General features: G+C 48.1%; 1 protein-coding gene across 8 annotated transcripts in view; it reads right to left on the bottom strand.

The window, feature by feature from the left end:
* Positions 1-24,832, bottom strand: part of LOC147634775 (putative amino-acid acetyltransferase NAGS1, chloroplastic) — a 70,599-nt gene that overhangs the window by 18,824 nt on the left and 26,943 nt on the right. For all 8 annotated transcript variants that reach the window (XR_015266796.1, XR_015266798.1, XR_015266799.1 and 5 more), the window contains exon 2: positions 2,319-2,406. Coding sequence is in view for 4 of the 8 variants with exons in the window: in XM_086803961.1 (XP_086660087.1) it covers positions 2,319-2,406 (88 nt within the window). In the remaining 4 variants the exon portion in view is untranslated. The remainder of the gene's footprint in view (positions 1-2,318; positions 2,407-24,832) is intronic.

Here is a 24,832-nt window from a genome sequence, read left to right as displayed (position 1 = left end):
ATACTCCCCTTCCTCTAAGAGCTCACTCCTGAGCTCACTAAAAAGCCAGGATAATCTCTCTTAAGAGTAGTCAATGTCTCCCATGTAGTGTCCTCCTCAACACGATCCTTCCACTTGATCTTGTACTCCCCGTGATAAGCGTATTATGCAATCTTCTTTCACGAAATCCAAGAATCTTTTCAGGTTCGTGCGGAACAAATGTCATGTCCTCGACATCTATAATTTCTTGAGAAGTAACTAACTGATCTGTTCCACCCAGTACTTCCTTAAGTCTACTGACATGAAATACAGGATGAACTTTCACATGAGAAGGCAAATCCAATTCATATGCAACCGAACCAATCCGTCGTGTAATACGAAATGGTCCACAGTATCTAGGGGATAATTTCGGAGATCGAATATATATATATATATATATATATATATATATGGATATATACATTCTGTTTTCTTAAAAAAAATAAACACCTTTAAACCTTGGAGGGGGGTTTTTTAACTTTTTTTTTAAAAAAATAAACTAAAAAAAACGAAAGCCCAAAAAAAACGAGTGCTTTCCTTCTTTTTTTTTTCCTCATCCCTCCTGGATTAGCTGCCGGCTGCTGCATTGCTGACGTCAATCTCCAGCTGCCTGCGCCAGTCTTCTTGCCGGCGTCACCTCGCCCGTCTCGTCGGCTGCTGTCATCACTTGCGCTTCAGCCGATGCATTCTCGCCAGCCTACGCCTGCGACAGCCCCGTGTAGGCCTGGCCACAAGGCCACGTGGCCTGGGCGCCTGCCTGGCCTGGCTGGGGCGCCTGCACTAGGCTGCGTAGGCTACGTAAGCCTAGGCACCCGCCAGTCTGCTGGCCGCCTGGGTAGACCTGGCCGCCTGGCTAGATAGCCCTAGGCGCTTGCCCGCCTGTAGCTGCCGGTAGCCCACTCCAACACCCGCCAGCATGTCCACCTTCTCACACGCGTGCTCTCTCTCTCACTCGTTCAACGAAAAGCAAACCTGCTTTTTTGTTTCTGTTTTCTCTCTACGTTCATGCGACTGCACAAACAAATCATGCCTCTTCTTTGCAAAGCAAACAACCCTTCTTAGACTACCACCTCCCATCAACATGGGTTTCTTTGATGAAGAAAAACACATACTGAATCTGAAAACAGCAGTATGCACAGAAAAAACAGCAAGCTTTTTTAACACATACCTTTCTTCGACCTCATCTTCTCCACCTACCGACTTGCTCGTTCACGAGGTATGCTCTGATACCACTGTCAAATCCCCACCGGATCTCCTCGTGATCGTTCCTGGTACTAGACTCGAATCCTGCAAACAAACGAACGAACAAACAACAAGGGGGTGCAGGCCTGACTCACCTCCCAACCATGACAGCCGTAGGCAAGCCCAGTCTTGGCTGTCCCCACCGAGCCACGAGCTGAGCTAACTAGGTTGACGTACCGACCAATCTCCTCCTCGCGACGTCCCATACCGCCACGAAGCTGCTCTCGCGGGCCTCGAGATTGCTGCCAGCCTCGGCTGCGTAAAGCAAGTGCACGTCTGCACTAGATCCAGGCTCCAAGACCATAGAGCTCTCACAAACTCGCGAGACTCTCTATCCCAATAACTAACCTTGGCCACCCTTTTATAGGCTCTTGGCCGGTCATCGGGCGTCCACACTTGGGTGCCCGCCCGTCCATACTTGGGTGCCCGCCTGTTAGTATATCCCTAACTCAGCTCGTCAATCAGCCTGCCTAGCTCCAAGCTTCCCCAAGCCTCGAAACCAGTCTTGCGTGCGTGTAGCACACGGTAGATACACACTGTGCACATGACGAGCCTAGCAAATCCAATCTACAGACCCTTGGTGTAGACATAAAGTGCCTTACCATGAGATGCCAGTCCACATGACCCTAGCCGTAGACGTAAGTCCCCTGCCATGAGGTGTCATATCCATGCTATGGAGCCCGTCAGAAGGACAAAGAATGCCCAGTTCTAGTGACCCTCTCCTCTCCGTGGTTTCACATCCAGGACATCATCCAATGCCATAGAGCGACACCGATACAAGGGGTAAACATTGAGTCTATGTCTGCAGTCGTAAGAGAGGATGACACATGATAGTACCTAGTTGTTTCATTTTACTAATATTTCTTTACAAAGATAGGACTTCTTTCTTTTCCATGTTCTATCACTTCAATTCATACATGGATCATATATACGACCGTGGTCTCATATACCCTTTGGCTTTCAATAGACATTAATACAATCTTTCTTTCTCTTTTAGACCCTACAAAAGATATGATGTTTTGAATAAAATCTCAAGTTCATAAAAAGTGCTCTTCAACCTTTTTCATGTAGGAGTCTATCAATCTGTATGTGTGTTCCAGGTATGATGACAAGTTTGATACCAAGCCCATGAAGAAGAGAGAGATCCTGCACAAAAAAAGGACACCCATCAACCTTAGTGTAAAGAGGCACATCGAGCATGCAAGCTAACAAAGCCTCAAAATCAATACAAGCCTCTCATCAACCAGCTGAAAGGGCATATCCGTGCACTCCAATTTTTGAAAAAACAAATGCCTACTATTTTTAGAATCCTTATTTTGCACTATACTTACTATAGTCATCTTCTTTAACAATTCCTAAGGAAAGCTAAGCTCCACCTCCATTCTAGGATATGTCAAATGGTTTACAAAGGGGGTTCAAACATTGCAAAAAACCCATAATTGAGATCTTTGGTCTTTTGGTGCATTTTATTTAAAAAAAAAACCACTGGTGCATTTTATTTTATTGAGATCTTTGGTCTTTTGGTGCATTTTATTAAAAAAAAAAACCACTGGTCTTTTACCATTTGATGGATCTCTAATTTTTGTTTCATCAAAGAAGAGAATTGGGAGCCAACAACCAGTTGACCAGCCCTATAGATGCATATAAATACGCGGTTGAGGGTCAAATGAGAGCATTCAGTGCTAGAGCTAAGTCAAAGTCAAGAGCAACAATGAAAGTGTCTAGATCACCAGTTTGCAGCCATTGCACAATCGATTCCAACCTTGGACAGCATTGGAGCATCAATATCCTTTTGTTTATGCATCTCTAGCATTAACACAGAGTAGGATGTAAATGGATCTCTTATAGATCTGCAATGTATCCATTGTATATATTCATTCATGCAATGTGAAGCAGATTAGATTGATTCAGCCTTGTGTTTCGTGTCACAATTCACGTGATAATTGATTAGAAACCTAATCAACCTTTAATTAGCTTCCATCTCCACTTAGCTTATAATATTGGTATCAAAGCATCATATTGCTAGTCCTTCATTCCGAGGCGTTTTTGCAAAGAGGTCTACATTAGGGCTTCACTTTGCATGCAATGGAAACGGATGAAGTCTTTGCAACAGAAACCACTTGAAACTAAGAAACGGAAACAGCTAGGAAACAGACCGTCTGTAACTTGGTTGAAAACAATGCTAATCAATACACTTACATACACCAAGATTTAATGGACAACATGCTCAATACAAGAAGTAATTTGCTGAATCGACAAGAGATGCACAATGAGCCGGAACGGCCAGTCCCTCCCTAAAATAAAGTATATTGATCTTGGGAGAATCAAGTACATAGTGTCATGGGCATTTCTGACCAGATTTCCATACCAATGCATATGAATATAGTATTGCAAACAATGTGGTTGTCGGTGTAGACTTGCAACTCACACTACCCTCTCAAGTGCCCATGTTCCCTACCATCTGCTCTCTATTGATCCTACAACACATGGTAGCAACAATTTGCGAGAGAGCACGTAGGACAAGAGAACACTACACAAGGTATGTGATCTTGTAATCAAGTTCCTCCCTCCTGCTACTTGCTTCCATATTTAAGCATAAAAGCTTACCAATTGCAAGTAGAGTCGATCACAGCAGAAGTCTTCGCGATGGAAGTGCATGAAGTGTTGAAATCTTCGTTTTGTCATAATCCTTCGCGACAAAAGTCTTCAAGAGGATGAAGGGAACCCTGGGAAAGCTTCCCCTATGGTTCAACTTGAGAAAGGAAGGTTGAAATTAGAATTTTCAGCAAAAAGTCCAAAAATTACAGCAAAAATGAGAGCTGTTTTGCTGAATTTCAGTCATTGGGAGTGTGTAGGAGACTATATCGCACCTGGAAACACTCTTGGAAGTTGGAAAACACCCTAGCAAGCTTGCATATTAAGTTGGGAAGGAGAAAGTGTAGAAAATACAGCCAAAGAGGCCTCATGAAGGAGACGCCTGCTTCTAGAGAGAGAGGGAAGAGTGAGGTGGTGAGTTGTCCACTCTAGGTGTCAGGTAGCTGCTTTGTGGTGCAAGCTAGAACGGACACATGGTTGGTTACTCCATTTGTACAAAGGGGATAAGGTCTAGGCGATGGACATTGGGTTTTTTCCACCTCGGGACATCAGTGTGTGTGTGAACACCGGGCTGGTTACAATTTAGAAGTGAGTTTTGGTCAACCAAAACCAAGGTTGCTGCCGTACGTACGTACGGATCCGTACAGTACGGTATAGCCGTACGGTACGGTACGGTACGGTACCGTACGGTATGGATCCGTACGGAATCATTTAAAAAAAATAAAAAATGTGTGGCGTGTGGCTCTCTTCAGAAGACTCATCATCTTCATCTAATGATGAGATTTGAGACTCTTGCGTCTAGACTCTAGAGCATAGTCACAGGGGACGGAGGGGACGGAGGCTTGGAACGTCGGGACGGCGCAGGGACGGGGACGGACGGGGACAGCACTAAGAGAGACAGTACGAGAGACGATTTTGAGTTCGTTTCAAGCTTCGGCCCCCCTTGGATCCCCCCGGCGGCAGAAATTTAGAGAGAGTATTTTTTGAGTGCCGTTCCCTCCCCCGTCCCCGTTCCCTACGTATGGCCGTCCCCCGTCCCGTCCCCGTCCCCGTCCCCCGTCACCGTCCCCCGTCCCTTGTGACTATGCTCCAGAGTCTAGACAACTGTAGTGTTTCATTGTTTTGCTTTTTGCACTTGTGGACCAGGACATGTGCTGTAGACATGATATTTGTACTCTCTTTTATCATCTATGACTTTCATGGTTCTTGCTTATATCACTATGACTGTTGACATGAGGTATTGTGTAATGGGCTTGGTAACTGATAATTGATTTAAACTTTAAGTAATGAGGTTCAGTCTTTATTTTAAGTATTTTGGTTGCTATGTCTACAAAATATTCAGGTTTCTAGGACTGCTTACAAATGGTACGTACTGTTTACGTACCTTAAAATTTGTTCCGTACAAAAGTACGTTCCGTACGTACTGATAGCGTGCCATACACTACGTACCTTTCCACCTTGACCAAAACTTAATGAAGTATGTACACACTTACTTATAAATTAGTTCTAATTCCTAAGGCTAGGTTTATGACCAATACTTACCACCTGTCACATGCCACATAAACATGCGCACCTGAGCAAAAGCAATCTCCAAGTCTCTTACATACTCATCAGCTACAAATATCTCATCCTTTGTGCGAAGGATAGGTGGCAGAACCACCTTACCATAAAGAATCTCAAACGGGGAATTTCCCGTAGATGCATGCACCGTGTTGTTGTATGCAAAATCTACAAGCGGTAAGTACTTCTCCCAAGAAGACTTATAAGCTGCCACATAACATTTCAAGAGATCCAATACGACTGAATTTGCAGCCTCAGTTTGCCCATCGTTTGAGAGTGATAAGCTGATGAGAAGTCCAATTTGGTGCCCATGTTAGCAAATAAGGCCTGCCAAAAGAGACTTGTAGTCCTACAATGTCTATCCCCCACAATGGACTTCGCCATTCCATGATGCTTGAACACTTGTGCAAGATATATTTTAACCATATGCTCAGCTTTGATGGTCTTTTTGACTGGCAAGAAGTGAGCTTGCTTACTAAACCTATCCAAATAGCATCATTACCCTGTTGGATCCATGGCAAGTCCATAATGACATCCATTGTAACACTTTCCCATGGCTACGTGGGAATATGGCTGAAGCAAACCTAGTGCCTTTTGCCTATCAAATTTCACCTTTTGGCAGGTGATACATGCACGTACATGTGCCTCTATGTCCTTCGGTATACTTCGCCAAAAGAAATACCACTCAATCATGTGCGTAGTAGGCATTATGCCTCTATGACCAACATAAGGAGGATTGTGACACTCGTCCAAAACCTTTTGCCTCATGTCAGATACCACACATAGGCAATTATCTTTCATAAGATAACCCTCTTTGAACACATATGAGACATGTGCATGACCAGCCATCAAATCAGCCCAAATAGTGGCAAAATAAGCATCCATATGATACAAATCACGCATGGCAGATAAGTCCCCATGAGAGATAACCGAGATAGCTGCTACATACGGCTTTCGTGACAATGCATCTGCCACTACATTCTTCTTTCCTGGGGTGTGTAAGATCTGAAAATGAAACATAGAGAGGAAATTGACCATCCTCATATCCTTCTCTGACAATTTAGTTTGGGTAAGAAAATACCTCAAACTCTGGTGATCTGTCTTCACAGTGAAATCAACCCCAAAAAGGTTATGTTTTTTTTTTCAAAAAGAGACTTCTATTAAGTATGAAAAAAACATACAAAAATCACAGCTATAAGCCGGAAAAGAATAGAATCACCCCAATATGTAAGGTGATTTCAACCACTGAGGAGCATCATGATGCCATGTAAGACCTACGGTACTAGAGGAAAAGAAGATTCCATGGTCCCACTCCCGCATAAATATCACATGCTTCGCCTGCGCAGAACGAGGGGACCCCTGAATGTGAGTCCAAGTAGCCATAAGAGTATGTATGATATCACCCTGCACTGAGACCCAAAAATCTGGACACCCTCAATAGCCTCCGTGCATGTAGCTCTGTAGATCTACCATGCTGTAATATGGCAACAATCTCCCAACTGGTGTTAATCCTCTGTCTGGGGGGTGTATAATCAAAGTGAGGAACATCCTGTAATAAACCATACTAGGCAATACCTCTACGAATGGAAATAGCAGAATCTGCACCACTGCCCTCATAAAAAAGCTGCAGACCGGAGAGCCAAGCAACTGCCCCCCAAGTCACATGCATGGCTCAGCCACTAAATTTGCCCATAAGTTAGGCTACAAAACCCCAAATCTGTTGTGCAGTGCCGCATCCCCATAAACAATGTTGTACAGTCTCAGAATCTGCCGCACACCTAGGACAGGAAGGTGCTACACCGAAAACCGATCTCCACTGATTGGTGGGGAGACCACCATGTAAGAATAACCAAAAGAAATGAGAGATCTGGCTCCTTCTGTATGAGTGCCAAAGTCTATGCCAATATCTACACTGTATCACTAGAGAAATATCATAGCTCTCCCAATGAGGCCTGAGAGTAGGGATCCTATGCATCTGTCAAGTGAGGAGAAGCCTGGCATTCCAGACAATGAAATTGAAAAAAGGAAGGCTTTTCAAAGGATCGAAGACATCAATCTACTCCCACTCTCCTCGATCCCACTGAAGATATTTGATAGGACTGCCACCATATAACCACAAACACCAAGAGCCATGAGTCACTATCTAAGGAGAAGGGTCAATGCTTCCCTGAACGACCAACAATCCTCACTGAACTAAGCCTAGTATCTCCTCCATACTACGTCTCCTCAATCTCCCTCCAGGTATGATAGAGTAAATGATGCAATCTGTAGCCTCGTGGCCCGGGAGAACAATTACCTGCAGAGGTATGCCTATCCTCGAAAAAACTCCCAGCCAACTCGGATGATAGTCTCCATGAAAGGTCCCAGAAAGCACTCATGCGGAATAGCTACATCAATCTGATCAATACGAATGCGAGAGCCCCTAAGATGCTGAATGGATGCAGCTCTCCAATCCTCCGGAAGACTCTTAAAGGTCTTCCAAGCAAGAACTGTGTATGCACATCTCTCCCATCCTGACCACTGCATATAACGAGATGCACCAAGTGGCCGACCAGCCTATCCCTGATGAGCTCGTTCCACATAATAGGTTGTCGGTCAGCCTCATCCAAAGACCTAGAAAGCCTTTGTCGCAAAAAAGATCTCATGCTTCTTCATGCTCTGACAATGGCTACAATAAGAGGGGAAGATGGTGCCCTGATATCAGCCTCTGTTTCCATATGGTAAGTGCATGAATTACAACCAAGAGCTCTTTCTCATAAATGCCAAGAGAGAGCTCTGCATCATGCAATCTACGGCTCTCATAAGCCATGGCATGTCCCTCTTGATTTAGGACAGCTCCAATGCAATTTCCAGATGCATCACATTCCACACTAAAAGGCTTTTGCAAATCCAAAATGATCAACACTGGACCATGAGTAGTTGCATCTTTCAATTTGAGAAATGCATCTCCCTCTACATTAGTCCATTTAAATGTAGCCTTCTTCTTTGTCAAATCATGCAAAGGAGAAGCAATCCATGCAAAGTGCCGAATGAACCTACGGTAATAAGAGCATAATCCAAGAAACCTACGGATCTCATGCACCGAACTCAATTCGGGCCAATTCCGAATTGCATCAATCTTTGCAGGATCCATCCACACCCTATCTTTGGACACAATATGCCCAAGACAATATATCTCTAACAAGAAGAACTCACTCTTCTTTGCATTTATGAAGAGTTTATGCTTACAGAGTTCTTCAAAAACAATAGCCAAATGAGCTCTATGCTCTTCTTCGGTCTTCGAGAAGACTAGGATGTCATCCAAGAAGACACCTGTAAATTTCTTGTACCCACGGAATATGCGATCGATCATTCTATTGAATGTAGCCGAGGCAATCGTAAGACCAAAAGGCATAACAAGATATATATAAAGCCCAAATGCTGTCGTGAAAGTAGTTGTGTACATCCTCAGGCACCACACACACTTGATGATACCCACTCTTGAGATCAATTCGGCTAAAGTATGCCGATCCATCCAACTTGTCAAGGATGTCGTCTATGCGTGGAATCGAAAACCCATTCTTAATGGTGAGCTTATTCAAAGCTCTGTAATCCACACACATACGAAAGGATCCATCCTTCTTTTGAACCAAGAGGACGGGTGAACAATATGGGAAAGAGCTTGGTTGAACCAAACAGCTCGTTTACCTGCTTCTTGACAAGGATCATGCACAGTCCTAAAAGGTGAATTTGGGCATGTTCCTGGATTCCCCTACGTATATATATAGAAGTACCATCTTTTGCATCATTTCATCTCTCCATCTTGGAGTTGGGTCATGTATAGGCAACAGAAGTAGTGAGTAGCTCTTTTGGGAAGGCCTATGGCCTATGTAACCTTTTTTTATGTACATAATACATTATACCTTTTGGGGCCAGGTCTAGGGAAGGATCACTAGAGGAGCATAGAGAGGCTACATGCGACGATGTTGTCACGCATGATCAGGAGTAAGCCATCTATACCACATGACATTCTACATGCAGAGTTTGGGGTGGCCCCCCACTAGTTACAGATGCCCTTTTTCAAACTGTCACTTATATTCAGCATGTATACACGCTTGACAAAGATCGCTTCCCACGACTAGCACTAGAGTCCTCTATGCAATTATGCTGCGACAAAGAGAGGAAGCAATTGAGACGAGATCGACTGCCCTCCTCCTTAGCGACACAACCACAACCAGTACCGGCACATGCATGGTACTCTGAGGTAGTTGAGTGGTGTCATGCACATGGCATATAGATGGACTCTCTCCCCCCGTTTCAGTATAGCCTGGATTCCCCCTACCTTGATCTCTCACGACAAGAGATCAACCAGATCATCCAGTTAGATCTACTCGGGCTACACATACACCAGACATGGGTATCTCCGTCAGAGATTGGTAAGAAGTGTGATGCTATGCGTATTGCCACCAGCCTGGACATTTCCCGTATGAAAGGGGTCTGCTGGACTCTAGGACGTCTAAATATTTGTAAAGTACAAGCTTTGGGAATGGGAGATTATCCTGAATACAAAGGATCACACTCCTAAAATCTAGGAGAGTTGCTATTTTTGGCCCGACTCTGATGGAAATTCCGTTCGCATCATTACGTCTGGAATTGAACAAATACCAAGAGTTGCCAAAGTACCTATGACAAATGGGCTACCACTTGGGATATTTTTAGAGATAAAGTTTATGCCATCTCTTAGATTGGGACATGTGGCACGAAAGTGGACCAAAGTGAGACAAATGGCTTGACACTTGTTAGAAAGTGGATCAAAGTGAGACAAGTGGCCTCAAACTTGTCACTTCAACTTTTGTGGGCTCTCCACTTGTCATCATAGCCTTCTCTTTCCTTTTTCACTAATGGGAGCCCCAAATCTATAAATTGGAGCCCTTTCTTCATTAAAGGAGACTCTCTTGTTGCACACTAGCCTCTAACACCGTTACAGGCTGCCCTAATGATGAAACCAGACAGGACAATCCATGAACAGGAGGATCATTACTTGTGCATTGCATACTGATGTATGTTTGAATTTCTTTGATTTTTTGTGCTGTTTTTGATGTGTGGACAATGCTTGAATTGATGGCATATGATAGTCCACTGGGCTCCAGACTACCTAGCCAGTATCTGGAATACCTAGTAGACGCGAATGATGCATACTTGTTTGTTGACTAGCTTGTGTCTAGTTTTTGCAGGAGGTAAGTATGCATTTATTTTATCTAACACATGTGACAAGCCATGAACATGTACCATCCAAAACAAGGACATCGGTCAAAGAAAAGGCATTGAGATGTTGCCAAATGAGCAGATGACACCACAGATATGGGAAAAGACAAGATGCACAAGCTCACCAGATGGGGCTAGTACCTTGCAACATATGGATGTACTTGATGGATGTACATGATGTACTTTCAAACATATGGAAGTACTTCATGTACTTGGAACACACGGATATACTTGGAAGATATGGACATACTTGGAACGCTTGTAGTCCGCAGTTAAGGACAACTGCCATGTAAGAGGGAGGGAATGTAACTATTTGGCCCTCCTAGCTCTATTTCACATAATGAAATCCATGCCTGGATACCAGACAGGTGGAAGAAGACATGGGGGACAGGGTCCATAAGGATTGATTAAGAAAAAGCACCATTCTTGGTCAAAAAGCAAGGAAAAAGCAAAAAGTCAAACAGGGTTGACCGTGAGCCAAGGGCACCATTGGAAAGAGGAGACTGAGCCGAACCGAAAAGCTAAAAGGCGCTTTCTCAAAAAGCAGCTCTAAGACCAAAAAGCAAGGCCTTAAAGCCAGAAAAGCAAAGCACCAAAAGTTGAGTAATATTTTATTAATAAAAGTAAAAAGAGAAAAGCAAAGCTTAAAATGGCAAAGGAAAAGCATGAAGGCTTTTTGGCAAAGAAGCAGGGCCTCTTACAAGTATAAAAAGGATTGGACTTCTCTTGTAGTACCATGAACAAGATCATTGAAGAGTGAAGGAGATCGTGGAGTATGTGTGGACATCATTATGATCATGAAGAGCTTCTTCTTCGCCATCAACACCTTCTTCAACATGCTTTTCAGATGTACGGTCAACCCTAGACTTGTATGGGCATATGCATGGGCAATACGGACGCATGTACGGAGCTGTACGAGCATGTATGGACATGTACAGACATAAATTTCAAAAACCCCAAAAATTTTATACACCCTAAAAACTGCTTTTTGGATGTTTTAATCGCCCAAAAACCATTAAAACAAGATTTATATCAGTTTTCTTGCGAGAAAGAGCTTTTACATGGTCTTCTTCATGGACAAGGCTATAGGAGTTGTGGTGATTACTCGTTGGGATGAGCGAGTGTTTCTTGGACTTGGACATATAGCTTGGACATGGAGAACTTGGACATAGAGCTTGGACATGGAACATGAAGCTTGGACATAAACATGGAACTTGGACATATAGGTTGGGCATGAAGCACATGGAACTTGGTTATGGAACTTGGACTTGGACTTGGATCTGGACTTGGACTTCGACTTCGACTTGGATTTGGATTTGGGTTCATTGGATTTAGATTTGGATATTTGGATTTGGTACTAGCCCAGTGAGAGATACTTGTGGGTCATCCCCGTGGTGTGCTCGACATCAAAAATCTAGTCCGTCGACATCGACATCAACTTGGATATCCTACATCGGCATATTTGTTTGTTTTGTATTCATTGATTGTATTGTCCCTAGCCAGCATGCTCATGGATTGTTCCTGAATAAATTCCTGAAAGGGGGTGGGGCCTGTTCCCCGCTCAATGTGGTGTACTGTGCAAGATCCCCATTCCCTTTTCTCTCTCCCCTCTCTTTATATTTTTATCTCTCGGACACATGGTTGAGTCTATCACTGCACGCCCCATTGGGCTTACAAAAGAAGTATGGCAAAGTTGGAATCCCAAAGCAATCAAGGGATGATGATAGTCATCCAAAGTCAAAGACAAAAAAAGTTGGATTCTCGTCAAATCAAGGTGAGCAGGAGGGGATGTCACATGCATAGATTACTATGATGTAAAAGACAGTTATAGCTCTCAACCTAATCTACAACAACTTCTCTTCAGAAATCAAGTTTTAATTCTGCATATTTTTTGGGCTATAGTCTCTATAAGCAACATAAGTCATTAAACAATGCAATTGTGTTTTTATTGATGGATTTTTCTAATGCTTTTTGATGGACACTTTCTTCCCTTCCACTTGACCTCTCAAGATGATTCAAGTATGATATCTTTCCATTCATTATCTCTCATTTCTTCATATTGATAGAATGCACAACAGAAGAAGGGGAAGTGGAAACACAGGAGAGAGAGTGAGAGAGAGAGAGAGAGAGAGAGAGAGAGAGAGATGGAGAGGAAACACAGGTATAGACCTGCTCTCAATATCATCAACCAAGAATACATGTCCCGAGCAAGAGAGGAAGAAGACCTCGTATGTGAGGGACTGCAGCAAACAATGCTAAGCAATGAATAAGGAGTGAGAATATGCCGGCTATATATATGCCCAGAAGTAGGCAGCCGACCAGCTCACGACTAGGATAAAAAGTGTCCAAGACTCCATAAAATGGGGATAAAATATGGGTAAAATAAGTGAGGAGTGACCAACCCCTCTAGCTAACATGGTCAGCCCTAAAGGCTAAAAAGGACACCGCACAGGAAGTCAGCAGCAAGGAGATGATGTCTAACACCCCCTCTCAGTACCGGATGTTGAGTGAACTCCAAGAAGCCAGAGATGCCGTTCTCAATCAAAGATAAAAGACTGCAGAAACAGGTACCAGGAAAGCTCCACAAGCAATCTCCTCAGCAACTCACCTACAAAAGCAATAGAACAAGCTGCCAAGTACACCGCTCCTTTGGAAGAAAACAACCATGTAGGCTACGATGTGCTACTCCAAATAATGGTTCCAAACCCAAGTGTAAGAACACTCCCCGAAGTCAAATGTCATGTATCTAGCCTAGAGAAGGTATTAAAAACCTCAAAACCAACCAAGATCAGATCCTATAGATAATCAATCCTAGGAGAAGCACGCTGCTCCTCACTAGAACCCTCTGAGTCTATCTAATCAAACTCTATAACAAGAGTTGCCAAATGCTGAAAGGAAGCATCCTTTGGAAAGGTTGGCATTGCAAGATGTAAAGACTCTGGGCAGCTCGCTGAAGCTCCCGTCGCCCCTGCCCGTGGTTCTGCATTGCGCTTGTCGCCCCCGCCTACCTGCTCGCCCTCCCGCTTGCCCATCGTTCCTTCCCCCCCTCCGCCTTCATTGCCCGCCGCGGGGTTTTCTCTAGCCCCCCTCGCCTGCTTCCGCTGTCGCCCCCCCCCCCCCCCCCCCCCCCCCCCGTTTTTTTTCTGCTCCGCTTCGCTTCCTCTCCTCGCGCCTCCCCCTTGTCTTCGCGCCCCCACTCTGCTGCGCCTCATCCTCCCCCATCCGCTCGCTTCCTCCATTTCCCAGTTGCGCGCAGCACCCGCCTTCCCCTTTTTTGGGGTTTTTTTTTTCTTTTTTATCATTCGCCTTCTCCTTCTAGCTTCCGCCCCCCCTTGGGGTTTTGTTTCTCTTTTTCGCTCCGTATCCCGCCTCTCTGTGTGCAGTTCGTTTCCAGCAGGTTTCCGCCTTCGCCTCGCCTTCGCCGCAGCTTCAGACTCTGATGGAGGCTCCTCCCGCCCCGCCTCAGAAGGGACTCATCCGCAGCCCCCTCGCCCGCCCTCGAGGTCACCCCCATCAGGCTTTCTCTTTCGCCGGAAGAGGAAGCGAGCCTCACCGCAGAGGTGGAACGCCTCCAGGCTCACTCCACCATCTGCCGTATAGTCGGCACTCGCCCCAGCAGAGGGGAGATCAAGGATCTTCTTCAGGCCCGCCTTCTTGCAGATGTGGGCAAGATCCTGGATGTACAGCTTCTGGGCCGGGGACATTATCAGATCGAGTTCGAGGCCGCCCAGAGCGTTGCCAAGGTCCTTGCCATGAGTCCCCTTGACATCAGGGGTGCTCGGGCTTTCTTCAGACCTTGGCAGCATGGATTTGACCCAGCAGCGGCGGAGCAGGGAGAGCGCCTCTTCCATGTTACAGTTTGTTTCCCTGGTCTCCGCCGGGAGTATCTTCCGCTCCTCTCCAGGCTCGGAGCATTGGTGGGCTCGATACTAGAGACGGGCCCCTCAGCTGCTTCAGTGGTGGCCAGAGCAGCGGGGCTACCTTCGGTCAGAGTGTTGGTGTCTGACATCTCCTCCCTTCCTAAGGTCATTCAGCTACCTAGGATAGGGGGGGGTGGATAGATCAGAGAGTGGAGTTCTCGTGGCTCCCGAACCAGTGCTTCATTTGCAGGCAGGTCGGTCATCTGGCCAAGGACTGCCCTCGCAGGAGACCTCGACCCGCACCACAGCAGCAGGCTACTGATGGCCCGCCCACAGATTCGGCTCGGCAGGCTGCCTCCGGGACACCTGCTCAGGCCACAGAGACCTCGGAGTGGCAGCCTGGACAGGGGCGCCGCCGAGGGAGACAGCCACAGCAGCACGCCCAGAGACCGCTGCAGCAGCAGCCACAGTCTCAGCCTCACTGGGTTCCCGTGAGGAACAGCTTTGCTCCCCTACAGGAGGAGACCCCTGCAGCGACTGAGGACCAGGAGATGCCAGCTCCCCCTCCTTCACCTCCCCCACCCCCGTCCCCTCCCTCCGCCTCGCTTCCACCATCGCCTCCTCCCGCCTCCGCTCCGGCTTCGGCAGCGGCTCCCTCTCCACCTCCCTCGCTGTAATATGCGGAAGCTTCGGAGAAGGATCGGTACTTCAAAACTCAGAAAACAGCACTCTTTTCGCGACGGAATTAACGCACAACTGAAAGACGATGTGCAGAAAAATAGAGAGAGAAGGGGGAGATGGAGAAGGACACAGTATTGGGTCCCAATTACCCTCTGTAGGGCCCCCACCACGGATGGTGTATTTGCTTTATTAGAATGATGTAAATCTGGAACAAATACAAAGTACTTGACCTTTTCTTGGCTGGAAAACCTGCCCTTGACCTTCAGTCCTTCACCCCTTAGCTTTAGCAAACCCTTGGCTGTCCTGGCCCTTGAATGCTTGAGGCTCTTGGTGAATTGTGAGATGATCCCATTGAGATCTTGGCTTGGGCTTTTATACCCCTCCTATCATCCAGTCGGCCTGCTCATAACAGCCCCACGACTGAGTTATAATAAATAAATGTTTTCACACTATACTTACTTTCTGTCCAGCCTGCACTTTGTGTTCACACTTCTGTCCAGCCTGCGCAGCCTCCTGGGACAGCACCCTGGCTGCTGGGCATTCAACGCAGAGGTGTGGGACTGCCCCCCACACCTGGCCGCCTTCTGTTCTAGGGTTTTTACCCTCTGTCGGCTGCCTGTCCAGAGGCTCTGGAGCTGGCTGACTGCCCCTCCAGCCCTTGCCTTGGCTGGTGGGCAAAGTCTTGGGCCCTCCTGGCCCCTTGGGGGTGGTTCTACACCTCCCCCATGCCCATCTAAGTATGCACATGCAAACCCTTGTCCTGGGGTAGCCCTATGGGCTGACCCCATCTCTACATGCAAACTACATGCCTACAGATGTCTGGCATCCAGTTGCAAACCAGATACACAGCACATCCGACATCATTCCAGAGGGAGACTCACAGCGCGGACTGGCACTGCTTCATGTGCAGGACAATGCACACCTGACCTTGGACTCATGTGCAGGACAATGCACACCTGACCTCGGACGACTGAGATGGATCCCTGGCTGACTCGTCCCGGACTGGGCTCACATGGGACCAGTTCACCATCCCAGGTCCTGCACCTACTGTACAGAATGTCCACGTGGCATCCAAGTGCGGGATGCACGTGACATCCCCTTCTGCTTAACTTGACGGAAGCTGCATAGCCTCCAAATAATCCGTCAATAAAGCCGGATAGTCTTCGAAAAATTCCTTGTCGAGCCATACCGCTTCATGAGTTCCTCGGTCTTGAAACTTCGTGAGGAACTGTCGTAGTCTTCGGCCTGAGCCATGCTTGAAACGGTGCAGAAGGATCTGTTCTGGAACCATTACTTCAGCTTCATCAATGATGTCTGGTTCCGCTTCGTCTTTGACCTCTGAAGGGGGTGGACCTGCATATGGCTTTAACCAACTGACATGAAATACATCGTGCATAGTCCAACTCGGAGGTAGCTTTAACTGCATAGACACCTCATTAATCTTTTTCCGGATGGGGAATGGTCCGAAGCTCCTGAAAGACAACTTTGGGCATCGCTTGCCCACCTGCTTCAATCTTTGCTTCATAATCTGAAGATACACCCAATCTCCTTCCGAAAACTTCATATCCCTTCGGTCTTTATTGGCCTGTCGAGTGTAGGCCTCTTGCGCTTTAGCCAATCTGTCTTTAACGGACTCTAGGATCTCCTGGTAAGACTCCGTCACTCTGTTCGCCTCCGGTACTGAAGACGAAATCCTGGTTAACAACGACTGGAAAGGTCTTCCAAACGCTGCCTCATATGGAGTCCTGCCAATAGCTGAAGAAAAAGAGTCATTCAGAACAGCTTGAACTAAAGACAAAAACGATTCCCACTTACCTTGCTGATCGTGGACATAACACTTCAGCACATCAAAGGCCAACTGGTTGTATATCTCTGTCTGGCCATCTGTCTGTGGGTGGAATGCACTGGAAAAATTCAACTTAGTACCAAAATTATCAAACAATGCCCTCCAAAAATGACTGGTAAACTTGGCATCTCGGTCTGACACTATGGTCCTAGGAATCCCACCAATTGGGTACCAATGCCGAATGAATAGCTGGGCAACATCCTCGGCGGTTACATTGGCCCTGCAAGGAATAAGCATCACAAATTTGCTGAACCTGTCAACAATAGTCAAACACTGTGTATTACGCTTACTCGGACTGGGAGGCAGATTTGTGACAAAGTCCATAGAAATGTCTTGGAAAGGACCCTCAGGAATTGGCAAAGGCTGTAACAACCCTATCTTCTTTCCACGAGGAGCTTTCACCTTTTGACAAATGTCACAGCGTTGTACATAAGTAAACACATCACGCCTCATCTTTGGCCAATAGTATTGCCGTTCTAACTTCTCCAGAGTCGAATTCATGCCCCTATGACCACCTGTAATGGCGTCATGGGCATCATGGAGAAGAGCTGCCCGGAATGATTTCATGACACACAGTCGGCCTTTGTAGTAAAGCCAACCATCGCGTATCAGAAAATGGCATGGTCCTGTGGCATCCAATGCCTGTTCCCACTGCGTACCGAATTCCTCGGAATCCGCGTACGTGTGCTTCATGTCTTCTAGTCCTGTACCAACAAGGTCAAGTCTAGTGGTCTGAATCGCAGATACTTGTCCCTTCCTGCTCAAAGCATCGGCCACTGGATTGGCCTTTCCTGGAACGTACTCAATCATACCACCGAACTGCTGGAATATCTGACTCCAGCGGTGTTGTCGATCACTCCACTGTGCACTTGGCATCGTCTGAATCCAGCGCAATGCCTGATGGTCAGTGCGAACCTCGAAGTCACGGCCATACAGGAAATGTTTCCAATGTTTCAAGGCCTGTATAACTGCTAGGAGTTCACGATCGTAGACTGAGTAATTCTTTTCGGCGGGCAGTAACTTACGAGACATATAAGCTACTGGATGACCATTCTGTTGCAATACACCTCCAATTGCGATGTTACTCGCATCGGTGATCACCTGAAATGGTTCGTCCCACGAGGCAAGGGCTAGACAAGGCGCTTCTGATAAAGCCACCTTGAGGTTCTGGAATGCCTCCAACGCTCGTGGAGTCATTCGAATCTTTTGCCTCCTTGTTTTCACTCCCTTTAGCAGATCGGTGAGGTCTGCCGAGAGATCAGAAAACTTGTCAATGTGGGTGGAATATGCCTGGCATATACCCACAAATGATCTAATGTCATAAGCAGTCTGAGGTACTTCCCAGTTAACAATCTCGGCCACTTTAGCCGGATCAAGTCGAATGCCTTCGGCACTGATTATATATCCCAAGTAATGTACCTGGAACAGATAAAATTCTGACTTCTTTTCATTGATATAGAGCTCGTTGCTTTCCAGCAACTTAAGGACTTTCTCCACATCAATGTCATGCTGCTCAACTGTAGCTGAAAATATGAGTATGTCGTCCAGAAATATGAACACACACACTCCAATCAACTCCCGGAAAATACGCATCATCATGCGGTTAAATGTAGCTGGGGCGTTCGTCAAACCAAATGGCATGACCACAAATTCATAGTGGGCCCGTTCTGTACGAAAAGCTGTCTTGGGGATGTCCCCCTCAACAATCCGAACCTGGTGGTACCCACTCTTTAAATCCAATTTAGAGAACACCTTAGCTCCATTCAGCCTCTCGAGAATGTAGTCAATTCGAGGCATCGGGAATCGGCTCTTGATAGTCAGCTTGTTGAGTGCACGATAGTCGACACACAACCGAGAAGACCCATCTTTCTTCTTGACAAATAAGATCGGTGCTGCAAATGGCGACACGCTGGGGCGGATGAAGCCAGCTTGCAACAATTCTTGGAGTTGGCGGTCCAACTCCGATTCCATTGCCTTAGAAAGGCGATACGGAAACTTGCTCGGGGGTTCCGAGCCTGGGAGGAGATCAATTTTGTGATCCTCCGGTCTGGACGGGGGAAGCTGGGGAGGGAGACTGTCCCGAAGAAAAATCTTCTGGAACTTTTCATGGAGAACCGAGTACTTCTCGGAAGCACTGGCCACCGTCTGGGCTGTCTGGACGTAAATCATCGCACATTGTGCGCCTTTCCTGACTGCTCGCTTAGCCTGCAAGTGGCTTATGAGCGGAAAGTTTGGAATACCTGGCTCACACTTAATGGTCACAGGGGTGTTTGACACATTCCGATCAATCTGGAACGTGTGCTTGTCCCACTTGACATCAGGAAGGAACTTGTGAAACCACTGGATACCCAAAATTATGTCTGCTCCTACAAGAGGGGCAACCATAAAGTCACGCACAAACTCTATGCCCTGAATGACTAACTTAGCACCTAGAGCTTCATACTTGACGCTCGTTGTCATACCTGTGCTAAATCCCTCAACTTGTTTGTCCACCGGAGTCAGCTCGAAACGGGCACGCCTAGCGGCCTCTTCCGTGATCACATCCTCCGTACTGCCGCTGTCAAACAAGACAACGACTCTCTGGCCACCTATGTAGCCAAAGGACTTGAGCAATTCGTTGCGCTCATACTCCTGGTCATGGGCGCCCTTCTGCTTATCTTCGAGCTCCCGGCTAATAATTGCTCCAATTGAAGCACCGGGGGTTGAAGAACTAGGGGTAGCCACTGGGGTCTGTGTGGGAGCTGTGCTCACCACGGAAGCTGTGGAGGCGGCGGCGGGCTTTGGAGGCTTCTTCGGACAATCCCGAGAAGTATGTCCTTTTGTGTGACAAAAGTAACATCTACCCTCCTTCCTGTACTGAGCAAGCTCCTCAGCACTCAACTTGCCACCTGTCTTGCCTGCCTCCGCTTTCTGGTCTGGAGTAAGCTTAGACGCATTGTTCGAGTTCTTGGAGCCAGAGGCTCCCGGGCTCTGTCCTGGGGAAGACCCCGTCTGGTTCTGGCTTTTGCCCCCCGAGGTGTTAGCCTTGGGAGAAGCCGGCTGGGAAGTCTTGGGCTTGCCACCATTGTGTTTCATTTCTGCACTCTGCGCAAGCGAGAGTGCGTCCTCAAAGGTGGCTGGTCTAAACATACGCACCTCCCATTGGATGTGCGTGTCCAGGCCATACAAAAACTGCCCTTTCTTGTCCGCATCAGATAAGCCTAATTGTAGACACAAGGTCGAAATTCTATTGGCAAACTGAAGGACTGGTTGCGCATTCTGACGCGCACCCCTGAACTCGTCTTCGAGTCGCTCAAGGTAGTGGGGCGGTAAAAACCGCTGCTTAAGGTCACGGACGAACTCGTCCCACCCATAAGCTGCCATACCTGATCTGGTGTGGGCATGAGCCCACTGAGTCCACCAAGGAATGGCCTCACCTTCCAAATACCAACTGGCTAAGATCACTTTGTCAATATCTGATTTCCTAACTGCGGCAAAGTAAGCTTCAAATTGATGTAACCATGAATACAGAGTAGTGGGATCGAGTTTACCATTATACTTACTGAAGTTCATTTTCTCGGGAAAATGATTCGAGGGCGCCGCCGGTGTCAATCTGGCATCCAAAGCTCGGAGGTAACGCTCGTGTTCCACTCGTCGTATGGCTTCGTCTTCTCGTTGTCGAATCTCCAATGCCCGTATCTGCCTCTCAAGCAAGGAGCTTGACTGCGGCTGTGACCCCTCGAGAGGGTCCCTGTGACGAGGATCTGGTATCTGGGGTACGGAAGGAGAGGGAGGAGGAGATGGAAAACGCGACGCTGGAGAGCGAGAACGCTCCTCCAGAGCCAAAATCCGCGCCTTCTGCTCGTCCAACTTGGTTGTCTGGTCTGCGATTGCTCGCATCATCTGCTGGAACATGTCTTGTACACTCAAGCCGGGTGCCCTAACTGGGCTGCCTGGTGCACTCTGGTCCCATGGTTCTGGTTCTCTCTCGTCGCCAAAGTTCGCCATAGCGGGAAAATGCAGTTCCTTTCCGGAACGCAATCTGACCATCCACTATCTGTGTGGGAGACTTCCGGAGGCTTCCGGAGGCTAAAAACCAACCGTCCTTCGAGGGACAGGAGTCACTCCGAAAGGGGTAGTCCACCGGCGTCTAAAAACCAACCACACGAGCGAAAAAATTTTCTGGTTTTCTTTGCTGAATCTTCGTCTTTGAAGTAGGCTCTGATACCACTGTAATATGCGGAAGCTTCGGAGAAGGATCGGTACTTCAAAACTCAGAAAACAGCACTCTTTTCGCGACGGAATTAACGCACAACTGAAAGACGATGTGCAGAAAAATAGAGAGAGAAGGGGGAGATGGAGAAGGACACAGTATTGGGTCCCAATTACCCTCTGTAGGGCCCCCACCACGGATGGTGTATTTGCTTTATTAGAATGATGTAAATCTGGAACAAATACAAAGTACTTGACCTTTTCTTGGCTGGAAAACCTGCCCTTGACCTTCAGTCCTTCACCCCTTAGCTTTAGCAAACCCTTGGCTGTCCTGGCCCTTGAATGCTTGAGGCTCTTGGTGAATTGTGAGATGATCCCATTGAGATCTTGGCTTGGGCTTTTATACCCCTCCTATCATCCAGTCGGCCTGCTCATAACAGCCCCACGACTGAGTTATAATAAATAAATGTTTTCACACTATACTTACTTTCTGTCCAGCCTGCACTTTGTGTTCACACTTCTGTCCAGCCTGCGCAGCCTCCTGGGACAGCACCCTGGCTGCTGGGCATTCAACGCAGAGGTGTGGGACTGCCCCCCACACCTGGCCGCCTTCTGTTCTAGGGTTTTTACCCTCTGTCGGCTGCCTGTCCAGAGGCTCTGGAGCTGGCTGACTGCCCCTCCAGCCCTTGCCTTGGCTGGTGGGCAAAGTCTTGGGCCCTCCTGGCCCCTTGGGGGTGGTTCTACACCTCCCCCATGCCCATCTAAGTATGCACATGCAAACCCTTGTCCTGGGGTAGCCCTATGGGCTGACCCCATCTCTACATGCAAACTACATGCCTACAGATGTCTGGCATCCAGTTGCAAACCAGATACACAGCACATCCGACATCATTCCAGAGGGAGACTCACAGCGCGGACTGGCACTGCTTCATGTGCAGGACAATGCACACCTGACCTTGGACTCATGTGCAGGACAATGCACACCTGACCTCGGACGACTGAGATGGATCCCTGGCTGACTCGTCCCGGACTGGGCTCACATGGGACCAGTTCACCATCCCAGGTCCTGCACCTACTGTACAGAATGTCCACGTGGCATCCAAGTGCGGGATGCACGTGACACTCGCCTCCCCCTCCTCCCCCTCCGCCCGCCTCACCTTCCCGGGAGGCCCTGGCAGTTCCCTGGCACTCACCTGCAGTCCGGAGAGCGCTGAGCACTGACCTCGCTCGAGCATCACAGAGGAGACCTATGCCGATTAGGGCCTCACGGATTTCATCTATCCGCAGTCGGCTGAGTCGCCTTGGCATTAGACAACGCTCGGAGGCCTTTGATTATACTTTCACACGGCTTTTTGGAGCAGAGGGCCCCCATGAGCCAGCACCCATTCGCGTTCATGTAGTGATACCTCCGGCCCGCGGGGAGGAGGCACTAGACTCAGCGGTGGCCTTCTCGTTCCCTCTTTGGGGACCTTGTGACCGGGAGTGGACTCTAGAGCTCGCTCTCAGCACTTTGAAGACTCAGGCAGTTGAGTTTTCGCACCACATGAGCGATCTGGAGGTGACAGATGTGATAGGCCGACTTTGGGAGTTGGCTCATTTTTTCTTGGATCCCGGGAGTGTGGATACCTCAGAGATTCGTCATTTGGTCGTGCGCATAGTGGCAGACTTGGCACGCGACCCTGGATATGTTAGTATACACGAGGTTGCTCTGTCAGAGCAGGAGGCAGTCGCCATGGGCCACAGCCACTGGCGCCTGATCCGGGATTCTTGCAGTACACCGGGTGGGCAGATTCGCAGCCGTTCGGATGGGGACTACTCTCCATCCAAGCCGCTTGCGAAGGCCCGCCGTACGGCTGAGACAGCATCCACCTCAGCAGGGCATCCATGAGGATCATCTCATGGAATGTACAGGGCCTTGGCGGAGCACACTTTATACGCTATCGAGGCTGCTTGAGGCAGGAGCTTCAGAGATGCCTGGTTGGTGGCAGCATTGATATTTTGATGATGCAGGAGCACCACTTGGGTGAGAGCAGGATCCGGAGATATGGTTCGGTGATGCCTGGTAGATGGGACACTTTTTGGTCTGCAGGGTTTGGTCCTTTGGGTGGACAGGGAGGAGTATGCATGGTTATTGCAGATGTATGGCAGCAGGCCATTGTGGATCGAGGGATCATTGTGCCTGGTAGAGCACAGTATGTCATTCTGAGGATGCATGATGAGCTATTGGGTGTGCTCAACATCTATGCGCCCAATCATGCTAGTGCCAGAGCAGAGTTCTGGACTCAGGTTACAGATGCATTGCCAGAGGCCGCACATTGGTGTGTTGGGGGAGACTTCAACATGCTTGAGGACCCGGCAGATAGGGTGGGAGGCAGTCATGTTACAGTGCACGGCACGGAGCTTGCAGCTTGGGACCGGTTTTGCATGTCACTGAGGATCACTGATGCATGGCAGCATGGGGCTTTCTCCCGGTCTCAGGACAGTCTTAGTTTCTCTCGGTCAGATCGCCGGCAGGGAGGGACTAATCTATCACGGATTGATCGCTTTTATGTGGGCGACTGGTAAGGGGAGCGAGAGGGCTCGTCCGCATTCTCGCTGGCACCTCATTTTCAGATCATGCGCCAGTTATATTGGCATTGGAGGAGGGGACCCGGGAGCCCAGCTTGCAGTTGAGGATCCCAGAGAGGGTACTTACAGATCCCAGTCTCGCTGAGGACATTGAGAGGATCTGGCATGATAGTCAGTGCTCTGACCAGGATGCAGCGGGCCAGTGTGCCCAGGGACTCATTGATCTTAGCTCTTTTCTACACGCTGCAGCTTTGACACGACTGGGAGAGATTCGCGAGCGGGAGCAACGGCTGAGACGCAGCCTTGCTTCGCTACAGCGCCTTCAGGAGCAGCAGCCTGCATGTGAATGGGTGGCGTCCCAGCTGAGCCAGGCACGCTAGGAGGTTAGAGAGGTAGAGGAGCAGAGACATGAGTTTTACTATCGTCGTCAGGCCTCTCAGTGGACGCAGCTTGGTGATAGAGTGACTGGAGAGTTTTTTGAGATCACTGGACCCCGTCATGCGCGAGCAGGAGTCCGCCAGCTGGGTAGACCGGATGGATCGGTAGCTACTGAGCTCGGGGAGATCAGAGCCATTGCTACTGCATTTTATAGTGACCTGCTTTCAGCGGAGCCAGCCACTGAGGATCGAGATGTTTGCCGACAGACTGTGTGGGCCCATGTGCAGAGGAGGGTCACAGACCATATGCGTACAGTTTTAGGTGCGCCTCTGTCAGAGATTGAGCTTGCCGAGGCCTTGAGGGTCCTGCCGCGACATAGTTGCCCAGGGGAGGACGGACTGACGCCGGCCTTTTTTATGCGCTATTGGGACCTTTTGGGGCCAGGCCTCCCCAGGGGCTTTCAACATGTTTTGGACACTGGGGTGATGCCGCAGAGCTTTTCAGAGGGCTTGATCTATCTTATCCCCAAGGGGGAGGGAGTATCAGATGACATTCGGCATTGGAGGCCTATTACGATCCTCAACACTGTCTACAAGGTCTTGGCAAAGGCCTTGAGTTTGAGGATCCAGCCCTTCTTGGGGGAGTTGAT

Source organism: Cibotium barometz, chromosome 10, assembly GCF_041138505.1.
Source record: "Cibotium barometz isolate CiBa-2024 chromosome 10, ASM4113850v1, whole genome shotgun sequence".
Lineage (NCBI taxonomy): Eukaryota > Viridiplantae > Streptophyta > Polypodiopsida > Cyatheales > Cibotiaceae > Cibotium > Cibotium barometz.
This window is presented reverse-complemented; position numbering and strand designations above follow the sequence as displayed.